This window comes from Prinia subflava, chromosome 2 (genome assembly GCF_021018805.1).
Source record: "Prinia subflava isolate CZ2003 ecotype Zambia chromosome 2, Cam_Psub_1.2, whole genome shotgun sequence".
Lineage (NCBI taxonomy): Eukaryota > Metazoa > Chordata > Aves > Passeriformes > Cisticolidae > Prinia > Prinia subflava.
This window is the reverse complement of record NC_086248.1, coordinates 103451313-103467903: the sequence shown is the minus strand read 5'-3', so window position 1 is coordinate 103467903 and position 16591 is coordinate 103451313. Positions and strand designations below refer to the sequence as shown.

Here is a 16591-nt window from a genome sequence, read left to right as displayed (position 1 = left end):
AAATCAACATTCCAATACATTCATGGGATCAGAATGACGTCTGTGTCTTGCATAAAAATTGGGAGACTCGGCAGGTGTGAGCACTGTGTTATAAATGCAGTGAATGTGCTTGTTGTTGATGACAGAAGGGGCAACTGGATCACCCTGAAGATGAGGAAGCTGATCAAGTCCAAGAAGGACGGGAACCGCGAGCGCCTCAAGTCGGTGACGCTGACACCCACACGCTCTGAGTCCAGCGAGGGATTCCTGCAGCTGCCCCACCAGGACAGCCAGGACAGCTCCTCCGTGGGCTCCAACTCCCTGGAGGATGGGCAGACCCTGGGCACCAAAAAGAGTAGCAGTGAGTACTGCAAACCACTTCATTCGGTGAATAAACCTTGGCTAAACTTTGGAAAAGACTGTGTGTTGTGGAGGATTTGTAAAGATCATTTTTAAGTCTCTAGGAATGAAGCCTGAATTAATTTATTAAGGACAGAACTTCTTGCAAACTCCCCAAAGTGTTTGGGCACAACTAGTTTTGAGCATTCCTGTATCTCAACATGCAAATGTTAAAATACACTCACAGTGCCTGAGTAGGATGAAGCGGGCACTGCTACTCTGTCAGGTGAGCAAGATTTGGGATAGAGTGTCAGGTGTCACCACAAGGACCCTTTTTGTTTCTCCCTCTTTTCCCGGCATGACTCCTTCCCCTTGTCTTGGAAGTACTTTCCAAGCTGTGGCTGTGCTAACATGCTTGAGTTACCAAAAACACCTTCTGTCTGAAGGTCTTCCTCAGCATCTCACAGAACCAATGACAAAATTTGGATATGCAACAGGAAGTGTTAACGTAGAAACACAACCTGTTAAAAATATGGGAATTGTCACTGATCCTGAAATTGGAGTGGAGTGGTTGAGAGGGAGAATGAGGACTTACAGAAGTGTGATTAGATGGAATATTCCAGGTACAATTTGCTAACCTTGGAAGATTTGATAGCCATCCCATTAGGGTGCCCATGATAGATAAAAGCCCAGATTCTATTTATTATTATTAATTATCTATGGTTTTTGTTCTTCATTCTTGGCATGAATCATAAACTGCCCGGTTTCTCACAACTTGAGAGATAATTACAGCCAAGTTATCAGGGTGTAATGGCTCTATTTAATAACTGTGCACCAAAAGCATTTTGGCTGTGCATGTAAAAGCATCAGAATCTATGTGCATTAACAGTCACTTCCAATCTTTGCATTGCTACTTTTAAATTTAATGTATTTGTTTTCAAAAGACAGCAGGTCTGGGGTTTGTGCCAGCTGTGAATTACGACAGCCATTATGATGGGTTTTTTTCTTCTGTACATCTTGCAGAAGCTTAGTCAAAGTTAAAAACATAAAAAAAATGCTGTTTCAGGGAAAGTTAAAATCAGATCTGTATTGTTTTAATAACTGCAGAAAATAGTTCAAGGGTACATTTTAGCACTTTTGTTACTAACTTATCCCTGTGGAGAGCCTTTATCAATGTAAGCTTCAAAACAGGTACTTTTAAACTTTTTTTAAAAGCAGCTGTTGCTTTTACATCCAAACCATGAGTGATGTGGACCTGGGAGTGACTGAAGTTGTCCTGGATGTGTGTCAGTGGGAACTGAGAGTGTGCACGCTATGTTTCAGCCCATCTGCATCCTGTCGTGTTGTGGAAGGGCTTTTCTGTGACAGTTTTCTTTGCATGATCCTTGGGACCTTGTAGTGTGCAGTTACCCTCCTGGGGAGCCACGGCTGCAGTTACGGTGGCTGAGCCTCAAAAGAGGTTTGAAGCTGTTCAGACCTCATTAATTTTCTACTCCATGGACCTTGTTCATGTTCCCCTTAATCCCAGTGTATTTATCCACAAACTGGAAGGGCTGATCTAATTCTGGATCCTAACCTTCCTCCATTACACATGTTGCCGTGGAAACCACAGTTTTGGAAAGAATTCGGATGCATTTTGTGCCAACTCAGCTCTGACAGTCTCTGAGACAGAGATCTGGGACGGTTTGTGCCTCACAAAGCAGAGAGACTATTTCAGTGCAACAAGTGCTGGTGATGGTGCACATTTCGCAGTCTGTTTCTTCTGCTCCTAGAGTGACTGTAAGTCCTAAATCCCGGGATTTGGGGTCCTTTCTTTTCAATGGGAAGCAGTTTGGCAGTAGCAACTTCTACTGAAGGAGCTACAGGAGGGAGCAAACGTGTGAATGCCACCTGTCTGTGCCAGTGCTCAGGTGTTGGAGCTCTCTGGCTCTGGAAGAGTTCTGTGCCACCCTGACCCCCAGCCTCTGGGGAAGGGAAGCTGGTTCCAGCAGGAGCTCCGGAGGTGAAATGTCCTGCGTGTCCTTGAGGAGGCAGTAGAAGGCAGCTCACCTTCCCTGTCACAAACCACCGATGTTCTGAGCCTGGAGGACTGAGTATCTGACATAGAGATCTCCAGGATACACAGGGCTCACACCCCCCATTCCCTGTCAGAGATACTGATGTCAAAAGTATTTGCTGTGTTATAACATCTGTAGTTTTTCCTCTTTTGTGAGTGGTGATGGAGGTTGTGTTTTCCCAACACAGGCCACTTTCTCATGCAAATGTTTCCAGGAGAGCTGTTATCTCCCTGGGAAAGGTAATCTTGGCACAAAAATCAGGTTACCCTGTTCTCAGAGAACACCAATTGAGGTCTCAGCGTGGCCAGAGCCTGTGTCTAATCCCTGTGGGAAGGAGGGAGTGCCTGGAGGGCTTTTGCTGTCCCAGCACAGGTTAATCCTGCAGGAAGTGCGTGCTCCTGACTGCAGGGTTTCACCTTGGCTTTTCCTGCCTGCTGGAAGTACAGCCTCCTCCTTCCCAGGTACTGCCCGCAGATCAAGGGGATCACCACTAAGGATCAAGTGAGTGCCATGGATCTGACACTTGCTCTGTGCAGAGCTTTTCCTCTGGATGGAGCCATTCTGAGAAAACCCAAGGCAGGCTGAGGGGATTTTTGTTTTCTGTGGAGAAGTACAGATATCACTGACTTCCTCTTCAAGCATTTCAAGGGATTAACAAGTTTCCAAGGAATTAGGGCTGTTAGTAAACTGTCATCTCTACTAGGAACACCTGTAATAGACACACCATGTCACAGAGGGAATAAAAGAAGTGTTCTTGGCTCCATTTTCCAATACTGAGGCATTTTAAAGATCTCTGCCTCATATTTTCTTCTGTGCATGAACAAAACAATGTCAGGATTTTAATATGGAATTACCTAGAGGATTTCAGGCAAGCAGGAGAGTTAGAAAATAGGACATTTCCTGCTCAGTTGAGGAATTCTTCAATACTCATCATTCATTCTCAGCTCAGGAAGCAAGAAGGTGTTCATGGAATACTGAAAAGAAGAACAGTAGATTTCTGCTGTAGCTCTGCAATCCTAGTATTAATTATTATTATTACTATTCCAGGACATTTCCTGAGGTGAATTCTGTGCAGATATTACTGACATGGTTTCCCCTCCAAGCATTTTGCCTTTCTGATGCAGGATTTCCAGGACATCGGTGGTTGCAGGGGAGTTTCCTGGTGGGCACACTTGCTGAGAGTCATAAATCAACCCTTTTGGATGGGCTGTGTTAATAGACAGGAAGGACAGATGACTCAAAGGGTTTTTGAGCATCTTCTGGTTACTTTTTCATAAGATGAAAGAGTTTTTAGTGAAAAGGAGTAATTTTTTTTCCATAAAGGATTACAGAGGGATGAGTTATTTTTTTGTAAAGGTTATGGAAGTTGCAGAGGAATTTTTTTTTCTGTGTTGTCTTGATGACAAAAAGTAGAAATAGAACAGAATGACCTCCATGGTTAGATTGTTTTGTGAACCTGTTCCTGTGGGTGCAGACATGGGAAGAGCTGATGGAGACGGAGGAATAGGGAGTATTTCACTGGCAGGGTAGCTCATGTGCACTTGTAAATGGTATATATGACATATATGCACTGCTCTGTACACAGAACTGCTGTATGCCAGGCTGGGGGAGCAGACCATGCCTCCTAGAAGGGGCTGCAGAGACAAACCAGGCAGACCATGGTCTGACAGACCTCTGCAGAAACCAGAGCTACTGCCATCTCTGCGGAAGTCACCACTTTGGGGAATTCCATCTGGATTCCCCTTCTGGATCTTTCCATGGTGGCTCCTGTGCCTGGCATCAGCCCCCAGACTTTATCCAAGGCAGGTCAGCAGTTCCTAATGTAGAGTTCCTGACTCCAAGGACAAGATTAACTCGTGACTTCCCCCTCCTCTCCCTCTTTTAGTACTATTTGTAATTTTAACTCTGTAATTCTCCTAGTAGACTTCAACTCGGTTTTCCTTGGGCCCTGCCAAAACGTTGCAGCAACACTCACATTTGGATTTTTTTTTGCTGTTTTGGTTTTTTTTTTCCTTTGGTGTTTTTTCAGGTAAACTATTTGCACATTTGAAGCAGATTGATTTTAGTATTTTACCAAAATACTGCCCACAAATTACATTGATCAGAAGGCCCTTGCAGGTTTTCTATGAGACAGTAGATGACCAAAGTTATTACTGAGCACAAAATGGAAGACTGATAATAGACTCTGTCCTCTTAGATGTGCAGGCAAAGCATTACAGAAGTTATTAAGCCCCAAAAATAACGATGTGAACGTATTTTAACATAGAAATTGTACCTAGAGTTGCTTTCATTTTCAGCTTTTTTTGCTTCACATTTTTCTTCATGTTCAAAAAAAAAGTTATTTTTCACAGTGAAAATTATATAGTGGTAAATTCCTGTAATCACCTGCAAAGAAGTTACATTTATTTTTTCAAGAGCTTCAAACTGTATTACCCTCTGCACTGTAATTTTCAGTGCATTTCTGAGTTATCTGTGGAAGTTCTCCTAGTGCAGTTTTCCTGTTTCAGTATACTTTCATATTTCATTATCACCCAGAAGCAGGAGAGTGATAGCTTTTAGCATAGTATACCTAGCTTAAACTCAGACATTCATTTCTGTCCTTAGTTTCAACATTTAACTTCCATCTGTTCTTCTCCCTTTTTTTCTTTCATTTCCCTGTTTCCGTTTTTCCTCATGCTATGACATAAAAGTGGGTGCACTGAAAAGACTGCCCTTTTTGAGGAACAGACCGAAGGAAAAAGACAAAATGAAGGCCTTCTACCGTCGCTCCATGTGTAAGACTTTATGACAGTTCAGCTTCTTCTCAATGGCTACACTGGCTTCCGTTACTAATTTTTCACTAACCTCTCCCTGGACTGCGCTCTATTTTTCCTCCTCTTTTGCAATGTGCAAGTCCTGCTACGGTACAAGGAGCTGGAGCTTTTTCTTTTTACTTTTTCCCCTCCCTTTTTTTTTAATGAAACTTCGGCACTGAATACTTTATGTCTGTGCAGCTGTGCACACACGCGTAGCCATGCGTTCCCATGCACATGCATATAATCTATTCAGTGCCTTGTGACTGCATATATCTGTATACATAGCTGTGTATATACACATGGCCCCATGTGTATATGAATTTACAGTGCACTATGTTAACGGAAATAGTTCTGAATGACACGTTTCGTAAGCCTTTTGTTAAGAAGTCACTGTAATTTTTGTTTTGTTTTGTTTAAAGCAAGTGTAGGAGATTGTGCAAGGCTCTCTGGTGGTCTGTCACTCTGCGAGTGTTCATCAGTTCTCGTTGCCAGAATGCTGCATTGATTTCTTTTGTTTTGTTTTATTTTCTAATGAGGGGTGGACAGTTTTCTCGAGTTTGGGGAAGTAAAGGTGAATATCATCAGATGTGGTATTTTTCAGATCCTCTCTCTGTTGCTCTGTAAACCCCAGTGTGCCTGCAGTAACCTGCACTGTACAAGGATCCCGTGTCAGCGCTGGCACTCCATTGTATGAGCACCTGTGCCTGTTTTGTCCCCGCTCATCCCATTCTCTCACGGCAAGCAGCTGGCAGAGCCTCTAACAGCACCTGGCGCATGGCGATCCCTGACAAACCTGTTTTGAGCACCTCCCTGGGCTCAGGAGCCTGAGCCCCCTGCCTCCCTCCCTCCCTCCTAGCCGGTTGCATGCGGTACCTGGGGTGTGGTTTGCTCCTGCCGGCTGCGGGTGCTTTAATGCTTAGAAAACTGTCCGACCTTTGCAATGCAAATTAACCACCGGAGCAGGTACATTGCCCACGCTGATCATTTGCTTTCATTTGCATCCCAGCCATGAATGACCTGGTGCAGTCCATGGTCCTGGCAGGAGGACAATGGACAGGTAGTTCTGAGCATCTGGAGGGTCCTGATGATATATCCACGGGTAAAAGGAGGAAGGAATTGGGAGCTATGGCCTTCTCTACTACAGCTATCAACTTTGCCACTGTCAACTCCTCCACAGGCTTCAGATCCAAGCAGTTGCTAAATAATAAAGGTATAGGTAGGAGCTTTTTGCACTGTGATGTAACTGTGTACATATTGGTTTGACTTAATGTTTTAAGTTTTTTAATCTTAATAATTGAGTTGCAGTGCTAAGATAATGAACTGGTTTAAAACCTGCAGTTATAAAATGTTTCAAGGTTTTTCCTACAGAATGTTTCCTAAGTAAAAATGGATTGCTTTGAAAAATATTTTAATTTTTACCGTTTTATCAATGATAAGTATTTTAATACTCTTTCCACTTTATTTTATTTTACATCTTCCTTCATGTCTCTGTGTGTAGATACTACATCCTTTGAAGATGTAAGTCCACAAGGTATTAGTGATGATTCTAGTACAGGATCAAGAGTTCATGGTAAGATGTGAGCTTTAATTAAATGAATTAAGGATATATGATGTGAATGTTAATAATTATGTGAAAATACAGTGAATGGCATCATTGCAATGAGCATGCTCTCTCTGAATTTCATCTCTCTCGAATGTATTGTATCATTTCTTCAGATTCTCCTTTCTCTCTTAACTACCACATCAGACAGATATTCTGTATCTCTGGTAGAAAGTATTTGTGAAGTGCATCTGAACAGGATCAAAACATTTTCCCTTTCAGTGGGAAAATGTTTTAACTTCCATTTGGAATTAATAGTAAATAAACAAAGTTAGCATTTCAGTCTTAAACAATCAAGTCCAAATCTGGCCTAAGTTTTCAGTGCTTACTGAAATTTGGTTCAGTGAACCCCAAATTTGCCATGTGCTGTAGTTTATAAAATCATTTCCATTCCTTCAAGCAAAGCTTTTAAGTGAAAAATAGGCTATTAATAGAAGTGAAGTTTTAACTGTACTATAAACATTTATGATGAGTACAAGCAGCAAACATTTTTGAGGCTACTAACAGTGCATTTCCCTTGTATTGGCTTAGGAGTACAGGACTTTATCTGTGCAGATGCTCTTGCTCCTCCTGTCCGTGGCATTCCAGCCCTGTGCAGGGTTCCCTGTCAGATCTGTTGTAAGTGACCTGACCACAGCAGCCCCTGCATGCTCCTATCTGAGCCCTGCTTCCCCACTGAGCACTCAGTTTCAATTCTAAACTACACTCTTTCTCTTTTCCTCTCCTCTACCTTGCTATTCCTGTAGTGCCCTTTTCCAAAGTGTCCTCTTGGACCGCCTGGAAATTCCTTCGCTTTCTGATCTGTAAGAAACCACTTTGTTCCCATGGGCATGTTCAGCCTGGGAGGTCGTGCATGATCCTCTGAGCATTCTGTCAGCAGAATGTGAAGGTGCCATGTCCTCTGCTAAAATGTTGTTCATCACGGTGTCTCCTAATTTTCCATTCAGCTTCCAGACCAGCCAGCCTTGATAGTGGCAGGACATCCACTAGCAATAGCAATAACAATGCTTCACTCCATGAAGTCAAAGGTATGCTGGGGGTGAATTCACATCCGTGCTTCATTTCCATTCTTTTCTCTGTAAGATCATCTGTAGAGGTTCAAAAACCCCCACAACCAAAAAGCTCCACTGCACAGCACAGCAGTGGTGCGTGCTTCACAGCCTTCATTCCCCAGATTAGAAGCACAAGTATTTTACGGTTTTAATAAATATTAAAGGGTGGTGTTTTTTAAGTTACCAACTCTTTTAAATCAAACAGTACCCAGATAACATTACAAAATAAGAATTCCCCCCCAAATTACTTTAAAAGCTTTTTAAGCTGAGAAGCTGCTCCTTTTTTTTTCTCCAGGCATCCTCCTGCACTGCACTGCTGCTGTGAGCTGTGTGCTGTACAACTGCACAAAATGGCACGTGTGATTCATGCTAGAAACCTTTATATTTTGGTTTTAATAGATTGTTAATATCCTTGGATCTATCATTATTCTCTAAATTTTATGTATTAAAAACCCCGATGTATTTTTGTATCTTGTGGCTTTTTTAGCTGGAGACTGTTGTACAGACTAGACTAGGGCACTGCCAGCTCAAGACTTCATTTAATATTCATGGCTTGCATCTCTTAAATGGTGTGTGTTTGTTTGGAAATTTAGGAATGAATGCTAGTTGAATATTTCTAATAGTTTACTTTATATCTGTCAGATTGCTCCCTTCTCTAAAAAATCCCATGAGGTTTTCCTTGCCACAGTGTCTATACAAGATTAGGCATTTCCACCATAAACAGTTTATCTTGGTTCAAACTTAATTTCATTTCTTAGGAGTGACATGAAGCTGGAAATACTTGATTATCCATCAGTATTTTTAAAGCAATTCATAGTTACTAGCAAATAAAAAGAGCTGGTGTTGTGGAATTTATTTTGCATCTAATACCATGTGCTTCCTTCAGGTCCCAGTTGTAACAAATTAGGAGTAACAGCAGGAATTGTTGGAGAAGCAGCATTCCTGAGTAGTTCTTGTTGGAGAAAATATTTTCTTTCCACTTAATCCTTTGTATTTCCTTTAACATTTAATTACCCTGTGCCTCTCAGTGATACTGAACAGAGGTGATGTCTCTTTAGTCTCTTGGAATATAATATTGTGTAGGTGGAGGCCCAGATTATAAGTGAGAGGTAGTTTTTATTAAAAAAGATCATGCCATGTTTGAAGAGCTGCAAAAGGTAAGTCAGGGGAGTGCAATTTTATGGAGTAAAAAATAACAACTGGACGTTTTTTAGTCTTTCAAATGAATGTAACTGAATCTGGTAACATTCCAGATTTGAGGGGGTTATACAGGTGTACAGCTTTCTAGTGTATTTCTAATGGAAGTACTTACTGCCTTCCCCCCAAAGCAGGTGCAGTGAACAGCCAGAGCAGGCCCCAGAGCCACAGCAGTGGGGAATTCAGCCTGCTCCATGAGCACGAGGCCTGGTCCAGCAGCAGCAGCAGCCCCATCCAGTACCTGAAGGGCCACACTAGGTCCAGCCCTGTGCTCCAGCACAGGATGCCCGAGATGCCAGAGAGTCGTGGCAAACACACCAAAACGGGCTCCCCTGGCAGTGAAGTTGTCACCCTGCAGCAGTTCCTGGAAGAAAGCAACAAGAGTAACTCCAATGAGGTCAGTTTAAGAGTATTTAACTACACAGTGTCCCATCTGTGGGCTCAGAATTCATGCAAGGCACAGTGAGTAGAATTCCTTAAAGATTTCTTGGAGCTGTCGGTCACACCTGCATGGAGAGGTCACAGGCACTGTCTCCTTATGCAACCAGAATCCTGTCCAGTTCCACCAGCAGGAAATCTGTGGGGTTTTGCAGCTTGACCCTCTGTGGTCCCTGGTTGGATAAGAATGTCGACCTGTACTGACAAAGCTGCCCGGTGTGTGGGACACCAGAGCTTGGAGTGGGTTCCACTCTTCTTCTTCCAGTCCAGCAGCAGCTGCTGTCACATCTGTCCTGCATCAACAGCAAGGAAGATGTTTGATTTCATCCCCTGAGGAGACTCTTGTCTGCTTCAGTTCCATCTTCTTAACAGTACTGGGGAACAGAAAGTGACCTTGGAGCTTATTGAAATCTGAGAAGAGTAAGATGAAGGGAATGTTTCTGTGAATCAGTGACAGTTCCTTAGAAGCCCCAAATCACCTCATCTTTGCTAGTATTCCAGGTTCTGCGTCTCTTGTTCTTGAGCAGATCTGCCCAAATTCCTGTAGGATATCCCACTGTAGGATAAAGCCAACCAGTCACTAGCTGTGGCCTTTCAGGAGTGAGGATCCAGGGTTGTCTGGGGCAGGTGAGACAGATCCGGAGAAGATTCTGCATTTTTTGGTTAGATACTTAAAATAGCTTTCACTCATGGTCTCCCTGAGAAGGATTTTTGGGGTTTAAGCACTAGACAGTACTCTTTTGGCAATATGAACACATAAGTCATCCAGCCAGGACCACTGCTGTTCACAAATCCCAGAATCCCTTTCATAGCATCACAGACCCTTTTTGGGTGGAAGGATATTTCAAAGGGTTTCTTTCCAGTCTTCTGCCAGAGCATTTCCGTAATGCCTTTAAGCTTAATTCTTCCCAATTGTCTCTGGTACCATTTTGAAAACAACTGTGGTCTTTCTTCACCGAGTCTGAATATTTTTCACCTAAACTCTTGGTTTTTGTAAACTATACAGAAAAACCCTGAGTATGCATCATAAATATTTAATACTGCTTTGAGAGCTGAGCAATCAAAAAACCCCCTAAATCTTCACAGAATGGTTCTTCATTTATGTCCACCAAAATTCCTTAAGAAAAAGTAAAAAATGCAACTTAGAAGCTTCTCTTTTCTGATTTTACAGATGAAATCTGCAAGTGAAGAGAACCTTTTAGATGAAGTGATGAGAAGCTTGTCTGAGTCTGCGGAGCTGGCAGGGAGGGAGAAGCTCCGAAAGCAGCCAGCGGCTGGCTGTGGGATCGTGAGATCCCTGAGTGTCAGAAACACAGTTGATTTCTCAGATGGACGATCCCTTAAACCAGAGCAGCTGGTAAGGCCCAGCCTCCGGAAGACTGAAGATCTCTACTTGAGTAGCTCTCCAATCAAATTAACCCCCAGCGCCCAGGGGAAGGTCCGGTCTGTGAAAGAAAAGATCCAAGCAACTGTGACCCAGCGACAATCCCGGGACTGCAACCCCTACGCCACCTTACCTCGTGCCAGCAGCGTGATTTCCACGGCAGAAGGAACCACGCGAAGGACAAGCATTCACGATTTTTTGTCTAAGGACAGTAGGCCGCCCGTGTCCGTGGATTCAGCCCCGGCCCCGACTGACAGGAGTGCTCCGCCCACCTCCAGTGAGTACTCGGCACTGCGGGTGTCCTCTCCTTGTGTTCAGTGTGTGCCTGGCAGGGGGGAGCACGGCCCGCTGGGCGAGGCAACTCCCGCGCTCACACCACATCACTTAGGAGGTAACTCCGAGCTTCCCAAGCCTTCCAGGATGGAGAGGCCAGGTTGTCGTGAGAGGACTTTGCTGAGCGCAGGTGTGTTCTGGGATAAAGCCGGAGGATCTGGGAATGGCAGCGCAGGCTCCTTCACTGCGCCCCAGCCGTTTTTATCCCTCAACACCGAATTAGTCAGCAATATCAGTGGATTGCCCCTGAGATCCACCTCCAAAGCAGCTGATCAGGCAAACGTCTCGGCGTTTAGGTCAGTGCTGAGGAGCCAGGAACAGCCTTGTGCTGCTCCAAAAGCTCCAGGTGACCCGCAGGCAGCTCCGACCAGGGACCCTGTCCCTGCCTCCAGCGCTGGCGAGGCCCAGTCCCCACTGCTGGTCTCGGAAGATAACCAGACCCTGTGGTATGAGTATGGCTGTGTATGAAGGAAAGTTGTGTTATTAAATATATGTGTCTAACATGCCATCCATGTCCACTGGATGATGGAGAAAACTTCTCTCCAATGAAAGAATCATTCCTGATTTATCCACGGGGTAGTTATTCCCTGCAAATGGTGGCTGTGGACTGTGGCATGTTTGAATGTGGAATTGTAACCCCACCAAAGTCTGCATGAAACATTAATTGCACTGTGTATATTTTGCATGCCTTTATAATACAAGCTCTATTTTTATTTGTTACGCATTGCAAATACTTTGGTGTTTTCCTGTTGGTTACTGCTGCATGTTAAACCAAGCGCATGCCCAGAATGGCGCAGGGAACAGCATTCCTGGGACAAGGACAGCACTGGCAGTGGCACTGCAGCTCTCAGGGCTATCAGTAACACACTGATCATCTGCTTGGAGGGAAAAAACCCTTTTTTCCCCCCCTCTTCTTTCAGAAATGAGGTACTAATGCAAAGAAGCATTTGGAGAGATCTCAGTGCCTTCTTACCCTTTTCATCTATGCCATGTCGTGGCATAAATGCATGAGGAACAAGTGCCCAATAATCCAAACAATTCAGTGGTTCTAGTTTGCACAGTAAACATTTATTACTGTTCATACTGAGTAATAAACACACAGACCATTCATAATCCTAAACAGAAATGATAATTCTCACAAAGAGGTCATAAATTAGGGACATGATACACAGCACTTGTCATGAAAAAATGACCTTTTCCACCTTTTCCCTTTGGTCTGCTTTGTCTTTCCAGTCATGGGTACAACTGTGGTGAAGTGTTTGGTTTTATCAGGGGTCAAATAACAGGCTCCTTGTGATGTATAGGAATGAAAAACTGTCTGGTGTATGGAGTATGGTGGAAATTCATTTTTTCTTGTCAGTGGAAGTACCAGTGATATAATAGAAAACAAATGGTGTAACAGAATAACAGAAGATGTTAAATTAACACGATTAAATAAAAGTAAAAATACCAAAGTTGCTTGCAAGGTTATGGGAGGATATGAACACATCAGCAAATAACTTCTTAAATTCCGGTGAGCAGCTAAAGAGAAATGTTGAAAAGTAATTACTTGAGGTGCCACTGTTTCTGCATGTGCTTGAAACTTGCCAATGGTAAATTTAAACAGTTTAAAATTGTATCAGATTTAACGTGTAATTACACAAGGCTTTAGACGTGAGCACTTCTTTGCAAGAGGATATTGGTTATGCCAGTTGTGGGAGCTAGAATACATTATAAAAAAATTGACTGACAGTATAGCTAGAAGGAAAATAATAAAAATTTAATATGTATATTGAAAACAACAAATGTCACATTCTGTTTCGTATAATTGCATTTATTCTGCCAGCAGTTTTGTGACAGCCACAGAACCACTGTGTGGGCTGAACTTTTAATTTCTTAGTGCTTAATTAGGGAGGTGCAGTGAGTCCATAGCTCCTAAGGGAGAACAGCGGATATCCCATGTGGCAGTCTGGAAGGACTCTGTTGTATATGGGATGGGAAGCCCTGCATTTCAGGAGCAAGGGGAGGATATTGAATGTCTGTGGAGAATAAAATGGCTGTTTCAGGATGTGACACAGGCCTGCCCCAGGTCTGCACCACTCATTGTTATTGGGCTGATAAATCTCTCACTTTTTCCAGTGCTGGGCACAGTGAGTGGTCAGTTGTTGCTGTGTTCCCTCTGGAACTATCTCAGCAGCAAAATAATGAGAAATCTGAGATATATAATCCTAATTTCACACATAGAGCGAGACCGGTGTTCTGGTCTTGGGTCATGCATTTGACTTCACTCCAGTTCATCTGTAGTTGTGTTGGAGGTGAAGAGCGCCGGTATCCCAAGCAATGTGTGCACAAGGCATTGTGAAAGTTATTTAAGGAATTACAGTCCTAGCTCTGAGAGCCCTTAATACTCATCCTGTGCTGCCAGGGTCTGGCTTTTCTTCCCTGTGCCCTGCAGAGACACTGGTCAGAACGAGATGTGTAGCTGCTTTAGATCAACTGTGGCTGCTGAAGTCTTGGGTGTGCTGTTGCCTCCTCCTCTTGCTTAGGTCCTTAGACAGTCACACCTACAAAAAACTTTCAGTATTGTCCCCAGCTTCCCTCTTAAAGCCCAAGGTCTGTGGAATAGCCAAGCATGAGTGTCCTGGAGCACTAGTGTCTCAAATCCGCTTGAGTTGGAGACTAGCCTTGTCCGGCTCAAGCCACTCTGCACTGGTTTATAAATTTGCAATGAATTGCATTTCAGTTCTGAGGAGAATAACTTGTTTTGCTCCACTGAGTTAGGCAGCAGCAGAAGTGTTCTGCAAGAGTGTTTAATGGCTCTGAATAATGACTTATCAGCATTTGTTTATTACATATGAAAGAAAGAAAATGTCACGGATGGACGGATCTTTTGTTTTCTCCACTCTTTGGTCTTTAGCAAGAAGTTCGTGGATGTCTATGTTCAAACAGTGGAAGGTTCCATGGAATTCTTTCCATTCCTAATCCCTGCTGCTCCTCAGCCATGTGCATGGCAGGCTGTGAAACACATGAAGCCCTTACGCATTCCTTAGTTCCTGCTGGCTTGGACAGTGCTAAGTTAGGGCTTTGCATGATACTGATAAACACGAGATATGTGACTGCTGCCCAGAAAGGTTTTGTTGTGCAGGCTCAGTCGTTTGCTCACAGCTGAGGTTTGCCTGGCTCAGGATTTGCTTGATGCTTTGCTTTCAGTGACTGGTGAATTCAGATGCTGTGTTTTGCATGTTCAGGGTGTTGCATGCAAAGACAGTTTTGTGGAACTGAGTGGGAATGGGAAGAGCCAGGAATTCTGTTGGTATGCAGCAGGTCAAATACAATGAAGGAAGTTCTCTGCTAGGGTCAGTCTGTGATTCCACCTCATTGTTTTTCTTTGCATTCATGCAGAAATGTAGGGTTGGTGTAGCTAAAGGTGACATATCTGACTGTGGCTTTAGGAATAACACCTGGCTGTTGTAAATGCTGAGATGTCAGTGAGTGTAGCTGAGCAGGCACTTGCAGCGAGTTTCTTCTGTCCCTCTCCTCTGTCCTTTCCTCTTGAAAACAACCAAAGTGTTTATTTATCCTTTTGCTCTCCTAATGAGTTAGAATGTGTTTTAATGCATGAAGGGGTTTTTTCATGTCCTGATAAACACAATGAATAACTTGAAATGCTTTTCTCTGCAGATGTGGAAGCAATACCAGAAAGCAGAAATTCAAAAAGCAGGTCTAGGGAGCAACAAAGCTCCTAATTCTATTACCCACTACCTGAGCTGTGGGCCAAGTGGTGAGTTTCCTGCCCAACCTGTAAATGAGATGAATTTCATTTACAACAAACTAACAGCATTCCATCTCAGCCCCAAAGCACATTGCATTAACCAGATGTAAATCCTGCTTGCTTACCTGGCTTCTCTCGCGCTCGCTCGTTAGGCCGGGGCCAGTGGCTCTCCAGAGCTTCTTGCAGAGGCAGGGAACCTCATCCTCCTTTGCCTTTTGCCTGTAAAAATGATCTATTATTTTTCCCATCTTCTGAAGAAGAAAGCACAAAGAAATCCCAATAAGAAATGACACTGAAGTCAGTTTTTAGATAGGGACAGGTAAATTTGAAAGAATAGTTGAACAAAACTCAAGAGGATTTAGAACCCCACTGAATCTGCCTTTTTATAAAGCTTGGTTTTGGTGTTCTGTCCTCTTCTCGACTTCCCTGAGCCCCTTTGGTGCATGCTGTTAGTGCTTTTAGTGACTGAACTCTGTGTGTTGTGCCTCTACACCTGAAGCTTTTTCTTACATTCTTTTCTCTTTCTGCCTTTCGACTGAACACAGAGAGAAAAGTGTCCTTCAGTATCTCAGTGTGAAGCCTTTATATCTGAAGTAACAAGACAGCGGCTGTAGGAATCATTAATAAAAATTAAGGGAATTTTTTACATTCTTCATGACTAGAGCAGGCAAGAAATAAAAACCTACCTACCTTCCTTTCTTCCTTGAATCAAGGAGCTCTACTGGAGTCTACTGCCGAAAATGTGTAGATGGTCTTAGGAATTATTGCACATTGCACTGTTAAGATCTACTGAATAAAGGACAGTTCTCATCTCCCTAAGGACCAAGGATTTTAAGGTCTCAAGAATTACTCCAGGGAAAAAAAAACAAAACAAAACTTCTTTCGTCTTCTGTTTTTGAAATTAGCCGTTGATTTGCTTAAGCTTCTAATAATTAGCCAAAAAACCCAAACTAGCAGTTTCTATTTACTTCTGTAAATCTTAAGGAAATGCTGTAGAGTTTTGTTGAAATGGACTGTATATACAGATACAAAAACCTCACAGCTACTGGCACTTCACTGCCTTATTTGGTTAGCATAATCTGCATGAAATTGCTCTTAAGAAAGTTTATGCTCATTTTTGTTGCATACTGCAAGAGAAAATTTTGTTTACATCCATGGAAAAGCTCGGCAACTAACAGAAGTGGGAGTCATGGGATAATGGTATTAGAGAGACACTGTTTGTCCTTTGTGTTTTTCGCATTCCCGAGTTACTCTGCATATGTATGTTCAGATTTTTCTGACAGGAAATTGTCGGGTATGGTTTTCCTACAACTTTTATTTTAGTACAAGGCTGTTTTCCACAAATGCCATTTCCAGGATAAGACTGTCTTACGATGTTTGTGTATTGACTAAAATTTTTTTTTTTACTGTTTGTCTTTTGACGTGAGCTGATTGTGGCTTGGGAGGTTTCTTGATGGCAAAAAGAAATGTAAATAATATCATATGCATTTTACAATCAGTTCCCTCTAAGGTTATCTTTTACTAGATACATTTTGTTCATTATTGATTTATATTAAAATCAACAAATGTTATTGGTACATTTGGTGTTGCATATATTTGTCTGGAAAGATTTGCAGCAAGCTCAGAGGAAGTGGACAGGAACTGAGACCCAAAACGAGTTGTTCTA

The 16591-nt window shown here is 42.9% G+C and overlaps 1 protein-coding gene across 23 annotated transcripts in view; it reads left to right on the top strand.

Moving 5' to 3' along the window:
- CCDC88A (coiled-coil domain containing 88A) overlaps positions 1–16591 on the top strand; it is a 68266-nt gene that overhangs the window by 48844 nt on the left and 2831 nt on the right. For 3 of the 23 annotated variants that reach the window (XM_063391370.1, XM_063391372.1, XM_063391369.1), the window contains 8 exons: positions 126–340; positions 5066–5149; positions 6177–6386; positions 6669–6740; positions 7302–7388; positions 7718–7798; positions 9151–9416; positions 10629–16502. In XM_063391370.1, the coding sequence (XP_063247440.1) occupies positions 126–340; positions 5066–5149; positions 6177–6386; positions 6669–6740; positions 7302–7388; positions 7718–7798; positions 9151–9416; positions 10629–11642 (2029 nt within the window). In that variant the 3' untranslated portion in view covers positions 11643–16502. The other 20 variants (XM_063391386.1, XM_063391385.1, XM_063391375.1 and 17 more) reach the window with 17 other exon arrangements.